Here is a 21,759-nt window from a genome sequence, read left to right on the forward strand (position 1 = left end):
AGACAAGTCGTGATTCAATGTTTTATTTACAAAGCAAAGAAATATATGAATGTACAAATTAGTGTCCAGTAGATGAAAAATGTCTAATAGGCCTCCAGAACTTGGCTTCGACCCCTCACATTTCCTTTTTTAAAAGGCAAAATAAGTTTATAAACTCATAATTTCCTCTCAATGAAAGAAAATTGACTACAATTGACTACAAGCTCTTTTTTCATTATTTTGTAAACAAGAAGCTGGTCATCAAGGTGATGAAAAATTCACAGCTTTCATATAAATACATATATCTATGCACACAATGATAGAAAACTTAAAAGAGAGATTCAGCCTTATATCTTTTGTCAAACAGATACATTTACATCTGCCAATCCTTTCAAAATCATATTGTACACTTGGTTGGATAGCTTGTCCTTTATTACTGGAAGAAACTTGTCTCGTTGCTTGCATACAACAGTTGCTTTCACAAAATGATCCACGGCCTCTCGGTCTTTCCCTTGATTCAACAGCTCCTCCCCCCTCTGCACCTGAACAGGAGGACGACAGCCATTATGTATTATGCAGCCACACTCGCAACAAGTCATTGACATTGCATTATATTAGGTACCATGACATAAATCCTCCATCTCCCCACAATTATCATAAACAATTGGGAATTCCACTGAAAACGGCTGGTTATGCGATATAATAATATCTTCCACACAGAAAATTAAGGTGAAAACAGTTCTCCTCTAACCTGCATATTATTCGCAAAACTCCACATTGAAAATTGCACAGTATGTGTTCTTGCGCTCCAAACGACCCATTGCCATGTTTGTCGAGGGTAACAGCTAAGTGTCCACTGAACAGTACGTTTACGTGATGCCAGTAGACTATTTGCCCCAGTTTTAGAAAAACCTGTCTCTCTCACAATGTCAGCACTTCTTTTTCTCAGAATAGAGTATTTTACTAATGGCAATTCATTTCATCGTCAGTCGTGACAGAGTTCTACTGAATAAGTGAGAGGTTTACATAATGTAGGCAAACTGGAAGATGCAGCACAGTCTTGACAAATAGAGCTTGTTACTTTTTCATCCTCCTCATCTACGGTGATTTCCACAGCATAAGATTATTGTTCTCACTGCACGTTCAGGTGTCATCTTAGCCCCGACAGTGCAAACTCTAAAATTTAATTTCAGTTGAACGCATCCCACTACTGAATCACCAAATGTCTCTCTTCCAGACCTTAGTAACACTAAGTAAATTGGCGTCAAAAATATTCCCTTGCATTTATCCAAAATGTTAACTTCACAGTGTCCAAAATTGTACCCAGTACACATTAAAAGCAATTAGTAAATTACATTAGTTAAATGAGATACAATATGTACACCCTAAAATCTCTTAAACTATTCACAACTGTTTTTGACACACCCTTCATGTTATGAATTATTGTCATTGTTACTGCTTTTTATTACCATGGAGCGAATCTGCTTACTTGCATTCTGACAACACAGAGCATTTTTGTAGTGCGAAAAAAATTCAGTAATTTTTGCAAACTTTGAAGCTCTGTAGCAACAAGAATATTGAGAATTATGAATTCATATGTTGCATATGTAAATAACTTTAACTTGCACATCAAAACACATAAACATATAAAAAAATAACTATTTTAACTTTAAGAGAGCACTCCATTATTTAAGTGAAGATCAATGACAGAATATGCTAAAGAGTTAATTTGAAGGGCAGTCCAAGACAGAAATCTTATGCCACAGGTCAAATAACCTGAAAATCAGTTTTCATGCTTTCAGAACAATTTAGATCTCAGAAATAATTACGATTTATGCCATTGACGAATGAAATTTCCTTATTTATTTGGAAGAGAATTGTAAATGAAAGAGGCTTTCCTGAATATAGATATATACCACGAAATGTTTACTCATAAGTTTCCGAGACATGTTCAAGAAATATCATGCATCATAAACATTCATAGAAAACAAATAACAAAGGTGAGATCCAGCCATGCCAAAGACAAGTTTCAAAAGCCACCTCTTGTCTGGCTGAGGCGTGCTTATTATTACAGCCTTTCATAGTGCTGCCTGCCTTCTGCTGACTGACCAGCCACATGTTGCTTGCTCTGCAAAATTTAGCACTCTGCCCGATTCCTAAAATTCCTCCGATTACTTTGGGTGGTGTATTGTTCTGCATCGAGGAACTTTTCAGGAAATGCACCACCGCATGTGCTCGTCTTCGTAGATGACAGTTTTGCCGCTATTGCAGCTGCCTTCTTCAGGTTGATGAAGAGAAGCCTGCTGCAATGCTGCCGAAACTGTCATCTGCAAAGATGCGCTGCATATCTCAAAAACCTCTCCACTGAATCTTCACCACACACATCGCAAAAGCCCACCACCAAGTGCATTGTTATTGTTAGCCAATACCTTTCATTACCATCCTCAGGCCCGACAGCCCGTGCACACTGGCCTCCACAACAATCAGCCTCATCTACTCATCCCCATACATATTGCACCCCAGGAGACCATCCCTGCGGCAGCGAGTGTTAGTTAACACTTCTTTCCTCTCTGCGCTTTCCTCCAGGCGCACCACATGAAGTGCCCAACAAAGTCATCCTTGTGTCATCTTACGCTAAGTTCTCCATGCAGTTAGTAAGCTTCGTTTTGTTTGTCCTCATTCCACACATTCCTGCATCTACAACGGCACCGTGAAGTTTTAATTTGAGGATCTTTCTCTCCCACCTGCTGATTAATTATTTCTTCTAGGGTTGCTACCAGTGTCCATGCATCAGAGGCATAAAGGACGGCATGTCTGAGCACTATCTGATAAAAAATTATTTTTGTGCTTCCTGAAATATCTCTTGATCTGAAAATAGTGCGCAGTGGTTAATAGCCTTAACCAACCTTACTCCATGCATTTTCTGCAATGGTAGACTGTCTATGATGGCTCTGCTTATTATTGGCCCTATTACGCGTTCTTTTATCAAAGCAGCCTAAGTTTCTCGACATGTTTCTCCCACAGACAACTTCCCAGAAGGTCGTCCCACAAGATAAATGGTTAAACGCATAACTCCTGTGGGATGCAATTGTCTGGCCAATGAACAGAGTTTTGGATTATTTCACATGGTTCACACATGCTTCTTCTCCGAGTCGTGGGATAGGAAATGGTGAATAGCATGTGGATAGAGATGTTAATATTTTGGTGGGATGGTGGTCCAGTTGGTGCGTGTTGCCTTCCTACAGATGGCAGCACCTGCCATCACCTTTTCCGTAAATACTCTACATAGGATTCCCCTCTCCCACAGTTCAATTGATTCCCACCGGTCGCAATAAATGGCGGCACTTCAGTTGCTAGAATACATGTCAACATACGAATTAGCCCGCATGAGATAAGCTACGTGGCAAATGCAATCGTTTATTGTCAAAAATTAAGCTCAATTACATAACTAACAGTAAAAACATGGAGTTAAACATTTACTGGTGAAATATAGTTCCTTCAAAAGGATATACAAGTACATGCTGCTGTGCTCAAGTGGTTTCGGTGCTGGCTTACCGTTCTGAAGTTCCATGATTGATTCTCATCTACGGAATTTTTTTTCACATGGAAGCTTCCTTTGAATTATTTTATTTTTGAGTTGCAAGACGACGCATTTTACACATGTATGTATTTCACACAAAAGAAAAAGTAGAAAAGAATTATGAAAAAAAGTACTGAAAACGAGATTTGATCTCAGAACCTCAGTATTGGAGTCACTGGACCGCAGCAGTCAGTCTATATTCACATGAAGTTGTGAAGGAAATGAAAAGACTCATTTGCATTCACTGCGCACTCTCTCTCTCTCTGCACCACTAGTGACTTATTTTGGAGTGCAAATCAATGTGGGGAGACCAGTTTCTCAGCAACCTGGCAACTGTTCCCCAATGGAGCCTCCTAATATAAACTCTAAAAGTAATATAAACTCTAAGGCCTTTTCTATTGATCCGCATGTATAGCGAGAGTCACTAGCCTTCTTCCTCTCCCTCCATGGTCAAGCAGTTTTTTAAATTTTCAGGCATACCTGAAACCTGATCAGCTCTTCGGCTGTTTTTGGCCACACGATGAACATGTCAACGACATAATGTAGGCAAAAGTTACGTTTCTTGAGGTAGCATCCATCTCCAATTCCTCTTTGAAAAGATATGACACCACAGGAGAGAGCAGTGATCTCACTGTCCCACTGCTGGTAAAAATTGCCGCAGGAAAAACGAATTCCACAGGCAGTGCTCAGGGAAATCCTTGGGGATTGCCAAATTGCAATCTCCACTAATAGAGTATGTGCACCCGGGAGGAATACGAATAAAATGCAATTTATTCTATAAAGTGTATCGTAAATATCATTACTTTCGATTAACAGCATTAATTGTAGCTTAGTTTGTGTAATAATTAATATGCATTGTTTTTGCAACGATATTGAGCAGAGGAAAACGATCATCTAATGGCTCCTCGATATGTGACGTCATTCTGTTCTATCTCATCAGCGGCCAAGGTGTTTATCGTGTTTATGATACAATAAACTACATGTGCATTGGATAACGTTGGTGGTTCTGATCTGTGTAAAGGGAAATAGATTTGAGTGCATATCATGGAATCAGGTTTCGTGAAGGTTTCTTCAAATAATATTCCGAAGGTGGATGCTTCAATGATTGACCGGGCTGATTATGTTTGACTACACCTACATGCCTCGGCACGAAGTTTTAATGTTGAACTGGAGCTTTTTTGTTTTGTTGCCTCATTCATAATAAAGAGCAATCGACAGGAAACCTCATCGGAAATTAGGTCTAACATAAGTGAATTAAGTAAGATTGTTTACAGTAGGTAATTGGCCAAAAGTTTGTAAGCACGATTCGAAGGTTTACGGAAGTAAAAGTGCCAGTGCGTAGATAAATATCAATATTTGTACCATTATTTCAAATACCGATCATAATTTAATTTATCTATTTTCTCATCTGTTATTATTTAACCTACTGACTCACGAAAAATAATTTTTCATACTCAGTTATGGCCCGTGGTGAGTGGATGAATATCCATAGTTCATTATTTAATTGCCGCTTCTGAGCTGGGTTCTTCTTCTTCTGGGCTATTTAAGGTTTGAAACGTAAGCACAAATAACTGGAGTTACATTTTGGTCCAGTCAAAGCAGTAATATGATCTTCATTCCTTTAACAAAAGGCACTTTTTATCGACGTATTTGTTCTTTCCTAGAATTAATGTATTCGAAAGCAGAGTTCTGATTATCTCAATGTTTCTACAAGTTATTTTCATTTCGATAACAGAGATATGTCAGTCAGCTACACATTTGCTTGGTTGAGGTTAATTAATAGCATTTGTGAGGTATATCTTAAAATAAGGTAATTGAAAACTTGGTCCGTACGTATGATCTTCTGATGGAAATCTCTCGGGCTGGAAATCAAATGTTTGATTGTTAGATCAGACGATTACTTTTCATTCATTCGGTTTCAATTTGCTTCCGAAGTATTTGTGAGCACAATTTTAAAATTGGTTTATTTTTACTTTTCTTCACAGTATAAGTTTATAGGTTTTCAAGGTACAGCTGTCTTGATATGACTATCCATTAAGCGAGGAATCCCTGCGCGTGGTGCATTTCCAAAAAGTAGTCCCGACTTATGATACGTAATAATGAGCCTATTTCACATCTGATTTGGAAAATATTAGCATCACTGTGTTTGGAATTAAATTACAAACATTTTGAACACCCAAACTATCACTTTTTATTGAAAATTAATTTTCCATTTTTTTTAGTAAGTAGTATGGGTACTGTTACTAAGTTAGTTAGTTACTAATTAGTGAATTAAGTCGTACTATTTTCAAGGATCATCACTGTTTAAGTGCCTCTATTAATTTTAATGTCACTATAAATCTGCAAACGAACGCAAAAGCAAGAACCGAGGAGTGAGAAATACGATTAGGTAGTTCAAGGTAGAAAAGTTGATAAGAGTCTTGTCGTCAGCGTAACCAAGAAATTAATGAACTAAAAGATGTAGATGATGGCATGTACACACTTTTAATCTAGTTCATAAGCCATTCCATGGCTTCTTTCCAAACTCAGTATATGCTGTAGAGGGCCTGAGAACACATCAAACAAAATGAGGTCACAGCCCTGAGAATATGGTCGACTGGTGTTTCAGCGCATCATCAATTTTGCAAATTTTAATAATTAATATTTCACTTAAAAAGTACCTCACTATTCTCAGACTCTGAATTTAGCCCATAATGGAGGTTTAAATTTTTTTAAAAGATCACTTCCCAAAAACGTGCACATACTCTATTCTGAATCACACGTTCATTTTCCCCATCACTACAGAGTGAGAGCCCCAGCAAGGAACAAAAGAGTGATTGATGGACTTTCCATCATTTTCTGAATCATTCCCACCCCTTGTCCATCTGCCTCTCTCCAATTGTCAAACTGTCATTCCATTAAAATCCAAACATGGCATTGCAATCACTGGTCGTTAGAGGTTCTCATTTGCTGAAAGATGGTTTGATAGTGATTAAGTAAGGGATGGGATTCCCATCCCACGAGGAGGGACGGAAGAAAGTGATTGCGTGAAAAGGTATTTTTCCTGCCATAATTGAAGCGATCATCGGAGCACTCATGAAATCAATGAGACTCTGGAAAATGATCTGCTGTTGCTCAAACGGGATGTAAAAAATAATTGTATGATTCAGGCTTTTTTGGTACAGTAGCGAACAGGGATGCCACGTCAAAACCTCACTAGTGGAGTATACAAGAATTGCCATGAGAAAAAATTCCCCTGGACCGGGAATCGAACCACGGACCTTTGGCTTTCCGTGGAGGGTGATGTCTTCCCTCTTGACGATTAGCATATCCACAAAGTGGATTTATACCTGAAGACTGAGGAAAGCAGGACTTCCTATGAAACTGTAGTCAATTGAACAAAGAGGGCGAGAGAGGCAGCCAGCAGTCCTACACTCATCAACAAGATGGCGGGGGAAAGCCACTCAAGAATGAAACAAGTGGATTTCAGGAGGAAACAAATCATCAGGACATTCCACACAACTTTTTATGACCAGACGAAATGAAATTGTGTAAAACCCAGTAAGACTTAATGTGTGTGGTGATTATTACATCAGCCTAAATTATTAATGTGCTTTGCATGGACAAAAGAGTAGATTATTATTTCTAATACGAATAGCAAAGGCAGCTTAGCATGGTGGGAAACTTACCTCATCAATGAAAAACTTCTGCAGTGAGTATTTGTCCTTGAAATCAGGAATGCTTAGTGACCCATGCTTGGCATCTAATGCGACAGGAGCTGAAAAAAAGTGAGACGTCCACTTGAGGTTAGAAAAACAAAATCCTTGATGGGAGAGAGCCATTTTGGTGGCCAGATAAAGACATGTTAGAGAGGTGAATACTAAAATGGCTGAATGCTATTGCTCAAATTAAAGGGTCACAAAAAGTTCTTAACAACTAAGGGCCGTATTCTTAGTTGACCCTACATAACAAAAGGCCCCTACATGCGTTTCTCAGTCGACCCTACATAAGTGGTATGGGGCGATTCCGTCGTCAAGTTCTCTGAAATGACGTAGATGACGGTGCAGTGCCAATTTTCCTCTCTGGTGGTGTGATGGGAACTAACTATGAAACTAAGAAAAGACGTACGATTATTTTTGGGCGTATTGTTAGGGTAACGGCTCAAGGTAAATAAACAATAGGTGTCGTCCGCCAGGTCGTGTCGGTACCTTAATTATCTCTACAAATACTCTCATATCGAGCCAAAAGTAGAACCTTATTGTCTTTAAATTACTTCAAAAGCTGTCTGTACAAGATAGTAATAAGTACGGAGCAAATATAAGCATTGACGTGGGAACTTAAGTTGCATCATCAAGGTTCGTCATTCGCTTTCACCTTCCGTAGTTAAGTTTATTATGTGGCAAATAGTGGCATGAAAATACGTTTTCTATGGTTATACGTAAACGAAGTATCAGTTTCCCAAAAGTATACCAAGTGCCAAGCGTGAAAAATATTATTATATGAGTTCAGCATTCTTTCGGGCTGCATCCGCGTCCGTTGTCGAAGAACCACAACAGTTTCGCCAGCTCTCCTGCCAGTGTCCTCAGGTGAAGGATGAAGTGAAGCTTTTAGTCCTCTCTTATATAGGCAATTTTTTGGCGCCAATTCGGTGGATTTCTTTCGACCAATCAGGGAACGTCCTCGTATTTGCGTCGAATATACCTTTTCCACGCGCTGTGCAAAGGATAGCCATCCTCCCTGTTAAAGTTCGCTGGTCTTTTGACTATCTCAATGGCCTCTCTTATTATTCACGGGAAGTAATTGTCTTCTCTCGCAATTATTTTGGCGTCGTCAATAAAATTGAATGTCCGGATTCACTCCAGGCGTGCTCCGCGATGGCAGAGGCTTTGAACTGTTTGTTTTTGGTCGCTCTTCGGTGTTCGCTCATACGGGTGTTCAGCGCTCTGCATGTTTCACCAATGTACCATTTACCGCAAGAGCATGGCACTTGGTACACGCCTTCGGAGAGTAGTGGTGAAATTCTGTCCTTGGGCCCGGGTAGGATGTCAGCTATCTTAGTGACGCAGTTGAACCTGGTCACTACATCATGCTTCCTCAATACTCTCGCGATTTTCTCAGACGTCCCTGCGATGAAGGGGATGGTGACATAAGCCTTCGGATCCGGCCTGGTGGCATCTTCCGGGTCAGGCGTCGCGGGCACTTGTCCTCTGTTTCCTGGAGTGAATCCGGACATTCAATTTTATTTGACGACGCCAAAATAATTGCGAGAGAAGACAAGTACTTCCCGAGAATAATAAGAGAGGCCATTGAGATAGTCAAAAGACCAGCGAACTTAACAGGGAGGATGGCTATCCTTTGCACAGCGCGTGGAAAAGGTATATTCGACGCAAATACGAGGACGTTCCCTGATTGGTCGAAAGAAATCCACCGAATTGGCGCCAAAAAATTGCCTATATAAGAGAGGACTAAAAGCTTCACTTCATCCTTCACCTGAGGACGCTGGCAGGAGAGCTGGCGAAACTGTTGTGGTTCTTCGACAACGGACGCGGATGCAGCCCGAAAGAATGCTGAACTCAAGTAATCACCGCGGAAACCTGCGTACAAATATTATTATATATATATTCGTAGAAACAAGGTGATGTGTACCGCAATATTGTTCTTATTAGTTCAGTCAATTTTATAATTTATTTGTGGTAGTATTATTACATTTCCGCTGTGTTACTGTACATTTTAAAATGGCTAGTGTGAGGTCGCCTCCCTTAATATCCATTGTAACGTAGATTCTTTAATCAAAGTGATCAGGAGACGATATTTGGCCGCCATGTTTCTGTAGGGTGTAGGGTTGGCTCGGGTACCTTACATCAAGTAGGGCCCATTTAGTTCCAAAAACGGCCATATGTAGGGCTTGATTTGGCGTATGTAGGGCGATATCGGTTTGTGTAGGGGCTGATGACGTATCCAGGGTCGGTTGGCCCTACAGGGTCGACTAAGAATACGGCCCTAAAACCTTGAAACCTCATGCCAATGCTAAATATCAGTGATATTTAAAAAATAATATTTTAAAAATTATTTTGAAACACCCATACAACTACCCTCAATGATGATTAAAATATAGGACAAAAATGTATAGAAAGATCTTAGAGATTTTTTCGGGACCAGAACACATGCAATTACATACATAATGTTTGAAATTTTTGAAAATACATAATCTAAAAAAATACATAAAATAAAAAATATCTAGGCTAAGCAGGGAATGGAGGAGGACGAGGGTTTGGGACGAGGGTTTTTCCCATGTGGATCTGAGCAGCGAGGGGTGGGCGGCGAGACGGTGGGTGAGGAGACGAGGGCTGAGGAAGGAAGCCGTGTTGGAGAAGAAAGAGAGGATACTCTTAACCCCCGCCCACTCAACCAATCCACTCCCTTCCGTTAGATGCCCTTACTCTTGTATTCAATACGTACGTACAAATATAAGAATGATGTAAGATCAGGAATATGAAGATGTACCTATGTTACAAAACCCGGGTCGTGCCCATGTTAATATAATAGTGAACCCTACAAAGTTATATTCCTTTATTTCCAATCTACAGATTTGGTTGGTAATATGTCCAACTTTGTTTCACATTGCATAAAATAAAATACATCAAATACTACCTTTAGAATAACCATACCATTATACAATATAGAACAACTTTCAAACCAGCACTGGAAAATTAAAAATTAATAAAAGACTGCTTTTTGATTGATTTTAAAATGAGAGCTCATTTTTATTGTTTAAATCATTCCCAAGCATTTTTTATTTCTTCACAAAATTTGAAAACTGTTCCAAAATCTGCACGTGTACTTTCTTTAAAATAAACAAGAATCACTGCTCTATGAGCTTTGGTTCCAGAGTTATTAAAATTTATCTGACATTTCATTTTTTTCTCTGAGGCATGACACACGGTTCAAAGCTGTAGCGAATTTGAGCTGTTCCGGAATAAGGTTTTTAATTCTTTGGATTTTATGGACATCAGTGAGTATTTTAGGACCAATCAAGAGAAAAGATATATACTTTTACTTAAGGACAAGGAAATGTCCACTATGAGGCTTAGGGTGATATGCCTTCTCTTGTCAATGATAATATGTATTACCATAGAAGTTTCATGAAAAATTTGTCGGTCTAAGAAGACAGGAGAACCAGTCATTTCTCCATAATTTTCATTACAATTAAACTGGATTGTATTCATTGTTAAAATAATGATGAAATAAGTGAGACAAGAGTATTATTTGTTGAAAACTGTGCACCTTCAGAAGTTTCAACTTGAATTAGAAGATAATGATTAGTCACCGAAAAGTGATAGAGGCAGTAAACTTGACACTTGATAAAAGACGCCTGCCGTGGAAAAATGACAACTCATCATATCTTTTTCAAGATAGATGCACTAGTAGTAACACTGGGCTCCTTTTATACCTTGGTGAAGGTATATTAACACTAAATTTGGTCAAAATGCGAGTACTAATGTGGGTGGCTGAGTGAGTGTAAACTTACACGTACTGCAATTCAGGGTGCAGCAACCATTATAGAAATAAATAATTCTGATGCCTCTTTTTGCAACCCATCAAAAGTCACTTCCTGTCTGCACTACTGATGCTAGGTCAATCAAAAACTAAGGTCAAAAAATCATGTTCCCATGTGTGTAGTACCTAGCACCTATCATAACAAGCTGCTCTCAATGAAGACATAATGGCACCTGCAAATTGAGACTGACCTGTTGATGAACCCCTTTTAAGAGCTTTGTTGAACAATGTCAGAGAGAGAGACGGTAAGTACGAGAGCTCAGGGAGTTGTCTACTCTAAAAGCAAGGAATCGTTTACTATGCGCCTAGGACTAGAGAATTAGCCTAGCCGTAAACCGATCAGCAGGATAAATGAATGTCTAGGCACATTACTACACCAAATTCCTTCACAGACATAGGCAATATTATCACTACTATACCTAACTATCTAATCTAATAATATATCAATTTCATCAAATTGTTAACGACAAGGAAAATATTCTACACAGAATCTACTTCATAATGAACTTTAGAATTCGTAGAGCACCGTAGTCAGTTTTCTGACGATTCCTTCCCAAATTGCTTGCAGAATAGAAAATCCAGATAAAAGTTGAGAGACCAGAAGGGGATCCTGAATATCTCAGAAAATTTATACCATTAAGTGATAAGTTGATCAAAAATAATTTTTTTCTCATTTTACTTTTAAGCTAACCTCCAAGTATACCACACTACAATAATAAAGAGATTATAATAAATAAAATACGTGTATTGCTTCACTAAATTCACAATTGGGGATTGAATGCTCGGCTGCGTAAATAAATTTGGTGCCTAAGTATAGCTCCCATTTATAATGGCAAATAAAATGCGAATCCTTGAAATTAAATCATTTCCCCTAGCGAACGGTACGAGCTGATAAAAATAATACATACAGCCTCAAAAAACATCCATAATGCCGACTAAATACACAAACGCAGTGATACAAACATTAACCTTAGCACTTACCTGGTTTTATTCTCCGCTTATCATTCACAGGTTTCCTTTGCCTATCGTATATTATATATCCCAAGGCAATCGTGCCGCAGAAAGCAGCTGCCACTCCGATAGTTGTCATGTTAAATATAGCCATTTTTATGATATGGTATTACTTCATTTCCTGAACAGCTAAAAAAAAGCTTGACACAACCAATAAACAAATTAAAGGTCGGCAAACGACGAATAGCCAGAAGAGCAAAGACATAAGCTACACTTTAAGCCAGGTAAATCGCTTAATAGAAACAAGGGAATAAATAATGAGAATCGACAACGACCAGCCGGTATATTAATGAACAAAGTAATAAACACTTACCCTTTCGGTTGGCACAGATTAAACGTGTGGAGGGGACAGATATCAATGAGATAAATTTTTAAGGAATAGTCCAATTTTCTACATACAGAGAACAGCTAATTTAGGGTACGATGTACGTGGGTGCCTTTTCAGTGTTTAAGTGGAGAATATCTCGAGAAACTACAGAGATTTCCGAGATTTCTGTGTTTAAAAAGAAGTTAGCGCTGATCGCTGAAAAATGTCGTACAATCGATATGTCGACGGTTGGTTATCGAGATATGGAGGTTGCAGAATGTAGTATCGACTGCAGCAATAGGTCTTTGAACACCAATTTAGGTAAAGACTTTTCTGAAAAGTAGGTGTAGTTATTAATCTAAAAGTTGTAACACTGTGACTTTAAAGTCGTCTATTTTTTTATTACGAGCATTTAAAATACCTCTTACTGGCCATCAAAAAAAACCTAATTCGCACTACCGCCATCTTGAATGACGTCAGCTCAGAGAGCTCTATGGTTGCCTACGTACTGCTACGTATCTACCGGTACCTACCCAAGGAGGAATGAAAAGTCATTATGACATCATCTTGATGTCATTTTCAAGTCATGGCTTGGTAGTCACGGTGACCTCAAAATGGTCCCTTGAAATGACATCCTTCGTGACTTATGATGATGTCAATATGACCTAAAATGACTACCTATCATTTTGACCTCACTTTGACTATTTGTGACCAAATCTATTTGTTCTTCTAATGACAATTCATATTATAATTTCTGTATTTAGATTGTCATTTAGGGATAAATTAAACACTTCAGATATGAAACTCCACCTTTATTAGGATTTATTGCAACAAAAAACAGATAGATTTTACAAGAAGAAATTCCTCAGGATTTGTTTTTAATTTTCCTTTTAATGTTCCTTTTCTCCCTCTTCAAATACAAATCGAGAAAAATCATCTACATTGGCCATTTCAGTTGATTCTGTTGCATTTCCTTTCCCTTCAGTTGCCTCTAGTTGCTTAAGCAATTGTCTTGAACCACCGCTGAATCTTTGCCTTCGTTTTCATTACTTTATCCTCAGGGAAATTCTTCCATCGTGGGACTGCAAACAAAGGAAAAAATAACATCAAGAAGGTGAAAGTTTCTAATTTTGAAGATACATTAAATAGAAAAATTGATACTAACTGCATAAAGCTTTAAGGTATTGATGTAGGGGTTGTTGAACATAATTTTTCCAAGCTCTCCATTCAAATTCATTTGTACACATATATCTGGTCGCATGGGCTGAAAACTCCATCAGTATGATCAACTGCAATTTGTCTAAGATGTTAAACCTGTGAGAAAGGAAACCAAAATAAATTTTAACTTTTTCATATGGCTCAATTGATTGAGATTGAATTCTTAAGAAGGGAAAATAGAAGGGTTAATTTGATGGATGATGTAGAACAGATAACAGTCCATTTACTCACAAATGATTTAAAGAGAGATGAGGTTTTCAGGAGCTCTTCAAAGTTGTTTAAATCCTTCTCGTCATTCAGAGAACTTTTGGCATATTAGCTGCTTCAAACATCCCATCTTCTGGATTAGTATAAAGCAAATTTTCATTTCCTTTTCCTCTCCTGTATGATTGCAATCTCTTGTCTCGTTCGTAAAAACAAACGTAAATAAATCAAGAAATGGCAGATAACGAACGCTCCATTGCTGATTTGAAATGAAGACGGATATTTATTATTGGCTATTATTCCCGTAGTGACGTACGCACGGGCTCTCACCGAAAATATTATTGAAAACGAGGAGAAGCTTAATTATTTCTTACGCAAATGCAGCAATCAGCGACGATGAGTTATTTAAAAAAACCGCGGCGCATTCTAGTTTAGAAATGGCGCGTCACGGATTTCCTTCGAAATATTTTGGTGAAATAGGTTCGTTCCCGGGGACTTTCTTGCGGTAAAAGCGAATAATAGACCATTTTTAAGGAACAATTATCATATATCGTCATTAAATCTCGGACGAAAATCGATAAAAATATCGAGAACAAAAAAATCATCATAAATATTATCCGATATCCATTAAAATATGACGATATCCTAAACCAATATTTATATCGGACGATACAAATATCAGGGCCCGTAAAAATCGCCTACCGATAAAATAGCACGATGTATCATTTCATAAAAAAATCTCCAGCCCGATAAAAATTTGCCTTCAGATAAAATATATCACGTTATAAAATTCGATGAAAAAATACCTCCTATTTAATATCGCGATATACCATACATTAGTAATTTTTAACGCACCGATTTATGGTCTAGCATAAACGAAGGCCAACCCTATACATATTCCAGCCATAAACATTTTCCCAAACTAATTTCCCGATGCCAAAACATGATAATTTATCGCGCGCGACGACGCGATCGGGTGATAAATCACCATGTTTTATCGCGGCTGCGGCTTTTATAAGACAATAAATCGTGATATTTTATTCGAGCAGCAATTTTTATTGGATGATATTTCGCGATATTATAGCAGTGGCGATTTTTTATCGGATTATCAAGAGTAGTATTTTATCAAATGGCGATTTTTATTAGGCCCAATATTTTTTATCGGATGATATATCTTTATATTTTATCGAAAGGATATTTCTACCTTATAATAGTAGTTCCGTAGTATTTTATCGGAAGACTATTTTTAACGATTCCGATATTTTTAATGGCTCAGTTAATGTATCGCTGCCGATATTTTTATTGGACGATATATCGTGATATTTTATCGGTTCCGATATTCTATCAGTCCCAATACTTTTATTGGGCCCTTTTTATCGGACAATGATTTTTCGATAATGTACGAAACTCGAATTCGTATTCCCGATATAATTAATTATCGCGATATTTCACGATACATATCGCCCTGGGCAAGTGGCGCAATCACGTCTTGGGGTATCAATAGGGGAAAGGAAGGAGGGGAGAATTTTAAGGCTTTCAAATTTAGACCTAAAACCTGGCTATGCCACTGAGTTAGCGGCCTATTGGATGTAGCCATTGGCTATTGGGAGATGGGTCCCAGGAGTTCAAACCTGGGGTGAAGCTTTGGGCTTCCCAAAATTAATAATTATCTGTAGAACTAGCCCATGGAAAGGAACTGGCCCCCTTCCTTATGGTGTGATATTCGCATGCGCGGTTGTGTGAATAAGTGTCAGGGGTGAGCTCTACCCTCACCTTTCCGAACCAATCTTCAGGTTGGAATGCAGGGAGAGCGAGTATCGTAGACAATATTTGATAATTTTTTTATATGCTCTCACTTTTAATGAAAACATCTACAAATGAATTCAAAGTCAAAATGACGTCACTTTGACATCAAAATGACCCGCAAAAAGTCACCTTCACGGTGATGACTGAATAGTGACTTTTCGTGGGTCATTTTGAGGTCAAAGTGATGTCATTTTGACTTTTCTTCCTCCTTGGGTACCGTCTAGAGCAGTGCTTCCCAAACTTTTTCGAGCCACCGCCTGCATAAACCTATACTCAACGCCCCCCTAATCGGTATCTTTAAAATAATAATCAGAATCGTATACTAATTTACCAAATGAGGAACGCTGCAATAATTAAATTAAAAACAATGACTAATAAATAATTAAGTTCTCTGTGTCGTGAAGTTGTACCAACGATAAACTAAATGAGACTGAACCCCTTCAAACGTTTCCCTTGTGCAATAAAGGCTTGGAAATGTTTTTCAACCGTTCTTACTTTAAAATGGAAGAAAACACATGGTTTAAAATACTTCCAGATGCGGGAAACAAAGTAAACTTTAGAAGCGAAGCTTGAAAACGAAGACAAAAGGAAGGTTACGGCACCTTCGCATTTGTCACATTATCAGGACCCTCCGGCGCCCCCTTGGCACTTTTCGCCTCCATAGACTACAGCAACGCCCCCCAGGGGGGCGGTAGCGCCCACTTTGGGAACCACTGGTCTAGATTGGCTACGTACTACGTGTATATAACGTAGGCTACGACTCATGCAACAGTGTTGTACTCATAGAGGTTCCTCTATGGTTGTACTTAACCAAATTCATCGCTTTTGTCCTAAGACAGACAGTGTGATTTTTGAAGTTTACAGTCGAGATGTTGTGGTTATTACGCCGTATTTTTAGTGACGTAGTTATTCCTCGATATGTCGAAGAGTATCTATCTGTGCCTAAGTGCAGCAATACGACTGCAAATGCTCCAAACATATATTTTCATACAGTCCCCCAAGACGTAGAACGAAGATTGGTTTGAATGAGAAAGTGCCGTCGAGTGCACATCCTGTCTACAAAAGCAACTGCGTGCGTGTGCAGTGGCGGATCTATGGCGGGGGGGGGGGGGGGGGGGGGGGCATGGGCGCAGCCAAAAATTAAGGCTAGGGGGGGTTTAGGCGCAACTAATACTTTGGGGTGCTAGGGTATTGCATACCCGCCAGGGTAAGTGGGGGTTGCGGGGGCCCTCCTCCAGAAAATTTTTAAGATCCCAAATGGCCAGTTTTACGGCTTTCTGAGGGATATTTGATCAAGGGATATTTGATAAGTAATACTAATCCATTAAGTAAAATGGATTAAATTTAAAAATTTCTCTGAGCTCTGGGGGGGTTTTGACCCCCAAAACCCCCCCTCGCTGCGCCACTGGGGGGGGGGGTAAAGGGGGCTACAGCCCCCCTTGCGGGTCTCCAATTTACACTAGATAGAATGGTAATTTTGTTCTGACCCCCACTACTTCTGGGATATGTTACCCCCTACTCAATGGCCCCTATCCCTTGTCCCTATATATCCCTATGGATCCGCCACTGAGCGTATTTGTTCACTTTGATTCAGGTTGAATACGGTTCGAAATTATTTATTGTATTTAGGTGTACTTCCATTGAAGACTTTCTGATAATCAGTTCTTTTATGCTACTGTTTTACTGTGTGAATAAGCTATTTTGCGTACGTATTCTATAAAAAGTGACCTTCCTCATGAAGCCTCGTCTTAAGGCCGTTTTACACAGTACACGGAATTGCGCAATCTGACGTACGTGCGAAGGCGCGATGAAAATTGCGTCGTGTAAAGCATTGAATTGCTAGAACACATGCGAGAATGCGTGGATGCGAGACGGTAAAATAGCCCCTGTTCTAATTTCGTTCATGCATTCGCGCAATTCCGCGCCATCTTAGAAATTAATGCAGCTCTAACCTGCGCAATTCCGTGCCCCGTGTAAAACGGCCTTTAAAGTTTCTTTTTCTTAGTGTTTCTCTTATCAGGCTCTTAACTTCCTTTTCACCTTCCTCCTCAATAACTCGTGATTCCACAGAATAGGCTTAGTTCTAATTTTTTGCTCGGGGCACACACGCGCTCGAACGATACATTCGTTTTGATTGCCGATAATTTGCACATGACCAATGGCGTCGTCAACGTAATCTTCTCGTCCGACCCTAATAAATGGAATTTCAATGTTAAATTTCATAAACACAATGCGTATTTTCCAAGAGCTAATTATATATTTGCATACCTTTGCATATTCACTCGTCGGCTTTCAGTTTGCATGTAGCAATAGGGTAGTTTCCTATTATTTTTTAATTGCCTAAATCGAAAGATTATTACTCCTGGAGTACGAATTTCACACTTTTAGATTTTTAAATGACGATATCTATTTTTCGCAAGTGAAAATTTTCAAGCGCGCGAAAACGCGACGCGTAAGTAGGAATGATGGGAAAAAGTCCGTGCGACGCATTTCTGGTTCCCCCTCCCGCCTTGTGAAGTGACCTTGATCGAGGCTCTGAGAGCTGATTGGACGCAGGATGCTAGCGGGTAGCTGAGTACCTTGCTGGCTGGTAGCGCTTGGCTTAAAAAAGGTTTATTAATACCTTATCAAACGAAGAAAACTTTCCGACCTTAGCCAGTTTTAATAGGTGATTATTAAGACATGTTTCCCTGAGCTCTGTGCCTCATGCATGCATTGGTAACCTCAGACGATGTATAACTCCTATCCTCTCGTGTAGAAACTAGGTCCCTGTGACGTCACGTGGAGTGGAATCGCATGGGCGCCAATCTGGCCTTTTTCAAATGAGGATAAAATTTGACCCTTGCCATTCGTCTAAACCGGTATTTCAAAAACCAAATAATTTGTGTATTATGAATACACTAATGGTGGGTAACGAATCGCAATCAATGCCTTTCGTTTTCTTTGATGAAGGAACTACCCTATTGCTGTTGTTTATGTAAGCAAATATTGCTGCTATGGTAATTTCTAGCAAGTTTCTGGAGTCAACCTTGGTGAAAGCAGGTTCCATGGCGTTTGTTATATTTTTACGATAAAACCTCACGTAAAGAAATTAAATAAACCGAGAAAATTGGTAAATAATACGCAACGCCACTGATATTTTCCACACGATTACATGAGCTGACGTGGGCTCAACTGAAAATTCCCCCTCTCTTCTGCCTGGCTTTCGGACTGCGATCTTTGAAGTACATTAGACCATTTCAACACTTATTCACAGCTGCATGTTGTAAAACTGTTTTCATTAGTACTGGGGAAAGCCAAGCAGAAGAGAAGAGGGAAGGATTCGTGGAAGACGCAGCCCGCCAAGCGAGAAAGAAATCTCTCTCATAGACCCCTGCCGCCTTTTGTATGGTAGGAGGGAGGCTATTCTCTCGCAATCAGCCTGAGGTGAAATTCGTCTTCCCTGAGCCGGAGACGATGGAGACATGAGCAAGCAAACATGTAAAAAAAAGTTGATTTAAAATTCGAAAAATTACGGAATAAGATATTCACTTTCTGAGCCAAACATATTATTTGCCATTAAAGATTCTGTGGATTTGGCGAGTAAGATGTCTTCCATTTCACCACCACCGAATGGAAAATTGGTCTCTTTTAATGTTAAAAACCTGTTTCTCTCAGTGCCGGTAGAGGCGCTAGCTCTCACTCTTCAGCATTTGGAGGAGAAGGGCTGCAGTGATCTAATCATAAAAGATTTTAATATTATCTTCAATTTGTGCATTTCCGAAAATTACTTTTATTTTTCTGACACTTGTTATGCTCAAACACATGAGTTAGCAATCAGTTCACCCCTTTCCCCGATCTTAGCCGAGGTATTTTTGGATAATCTAGAAAAACAATTTTTTACTTCCGAAGACCCCCTCCTCAAAAATGTTTTTTTTTTTTACTACTACCGGTACATAGATGGCATTATTTGTCTTTGGACGGGAAGTGTTAGATAAATCAATTTGCGGTAAAGCTCAACTCATTAAATCCCTCAATAATGTTTACAGTAGAGGTGGGATTGAAGAGTCTGAACTTCCTTGATCTTACAATAGAAATAAGTAACCACTCACATCGGTTCATAGTGAAACAAAACCCAGTACCTACTATTCCACAAACTTTTTATTATTAGCTGTCTACTAGTTTCGACATTTATACCGTCATTATCAAGCCTAACAATCTTGACTGTATAAACGTCGAAACACTTAACAGCTAGTCATGATAATGACGGTATAAACGTTGAAACTAATTGACAGCTTATAATAAAACGTTTGTGGAATAGTAGGTACTGGGTTTTGTTTCACCATGAGCATTTCAACGTTCCACCAAGTAACGCCCAAATCAGTTGATTTTATTCGCTCACATTGGTTATCAATTTTTCGAAAAAGTACACGTTTACAGATGTTGTTGTTCCAAAAGATTCTAATCACCATCACTCCCACAAAATGGCCGCTTTTCATGCATTATTGCATCGTCTTCTTTCCACACCTCTGAGTAAAATAGAGTTCGAAAAGGAGCTCAACACGATTATACTCATAGCGTCCCGGAATGGTAATGACGGAAGTATGGTAGACTCACTGTAGGAGCGCACAGTGGGCGGAAATCGAAAAAAGCTTGACAAAGCTAATATCTCCGTTATTATTCAACGTAGATCCACGATTTTTTCGATTTCTAATTATTTTTACCTCCTTAATCCGAATCTAAGTTTATTTGTGCTCTAGAAAAATCAGGGACCTCTCTAAAATAAAATGGCGGAAACAGTAAAAATTCCCTAATTTTAATGTTAAAAGCGCTGCATGTTAGATGTTTATTATATTCATACAAGTACTATCAATGAGATCAATGACTTAGAAACTTCGATACATAACCCTAAACAACTTTACCGTGATGTATTGATGCATCACAGAATATGTATCGATGCGCGGCAAATACCTATATAATATTAAGGATATGGATTTTATCAATGTATTCCACGGAAACAAATGAAAGTATTTTTCGAATATTTTCGTTAGAAGTTAAAACCATATTTCTGTGTCTGAAATGAATGACTAATATCAAAGTTCGCACACCTTTATAGCCACTCGAGAGGCCTCTTCATAGACCGTAGGCTCCTTTCCTGCGTTCTCGGATCTAAAAATATTTCATCACTTCTCTAAATGTTGGTAACATCGATTTGTTTAACGCCGACGAGGCGCCTAATAAGGGACAAGTCGTCTCTCTATGCTTTCTTTATTACCTTCTACCATCTTCCGATTTATATTATCCAATATGAACGCCCTCCTACAAGCAGACGCGGGATGAATTTTGCTGTATTGGAGGCGTGGGAGGGGTAGAGGCGAGCGGGTAGGGGAAGGGATCGGCCAGCCGATCTTGTATCCGCGACGCTGCGTGGGCGTTGGAATATTTTCTTCGCGGACGCGGACTCAAATTAGGCATTTTGTGGCTAAACGGTGGCAGATACGTCAGAATGCACGAAATTTTTGTTCTTAAAGGGCAGTAACTCGGCAAAATCCATAGGGAATTACCATAAAATAATATATTTTTCGAATTTCGACTTTCCCCCCCTAAATTGCATTTGAGCGAGGGTCAGGGGTTCACCTAGAGGTCTCAAAATTTTCAGGCCTTATTTTTGATCGGTCCCACAACTTTTTTTCATTGGGCCAGATGGATTTGAAAAAAATCGATTTTTCCGATCCGCCCTAATGCACGTGCGATACGGTGGTAAAACAACTAGCGACGACTTTTCAAAGAAACAACCTTGTCCCAAACACCAAGTGCACGAGCCCCACATTTTGAAGGAACAATATACTGGAGAAGTCAAGAGGTGTTACTTAGTGAACTACTAGTAGTGGAAGCGGATTACCGCCCCAAGGAATAATTAATAATTGCGGTCTATCGGTCATATGCACTGACCGCGCCTGCTTCGATTATTTTCCCTCTCCTCAAGGTCGGAAGGATTTCTGGTTTTAAGGGACCTAAGTGCGGGGAATTCCCTGTGTATATGCATGTGAGAATAAGTGCGAATAAGGGAACAAAGCACCCTGCCGACGCATGATCACACGTCCTCATGGGGCTCATGGGTGACCGGCGGCAGCGGCGA

General features: G+C 39.2%; 1 protein-coding gene across 2 annotated transcripts; it reads right to left on the bottom strand.

The window, feature by feature from the left end:
- Window positions 1–7: 7 nt before the first annotated feature.
- Window positions 8–12,768, bottom strand: LOC124166846 (mitochondrial import receptor subunit TOM20 homolog). 2 transcript variants are annotated; one of them, XM_046544545.1, is made up of 4 exons: window positions 12,420–12,768; window positions 12,077–12,246; window positions 7,228–7,316; window positions 8–521 (listed from the first exon to the last, which is right to left on the bottom strand). In XM_046544545.1, the coding sequence occupies exons 2-4, from the start codon at window positions 12,198–12,200 to the stop codon at window positions 339–341; spliced, it is 396 nt and encodes a 131-aa protein (XP_046400501.1). In that variant the 5' UTR covers window positions 12,201–12,246; window positions 12,420–12,768; the 3' UTR covers window positions 8–338. The 2 variants fall into 2 exon arrangements, with proteins under 2 accessions (XP_046400501.1, XP_046400500.1); XM_046544544.1 differs by having other exon boundaries at window positions 12,077–12,235; window positions 12,420–12,751.
- Window positions 12,769–21,759: the final 8,991 nt, after the last annotated feature.

This window comes from Ischnura elegans, chromosome 10 (assembly GCF_921293095.1).
Source record: "Ischnura elegans chromosome 10, ioIscEleg1.1, whole genome shotgun sequence".
Lineage (NCBI taxonomy): Eukaryota > Metazoa > Arthropoda > Insecta > Odonata > Coenagrionidae > Ischnura > Ischnura elegans.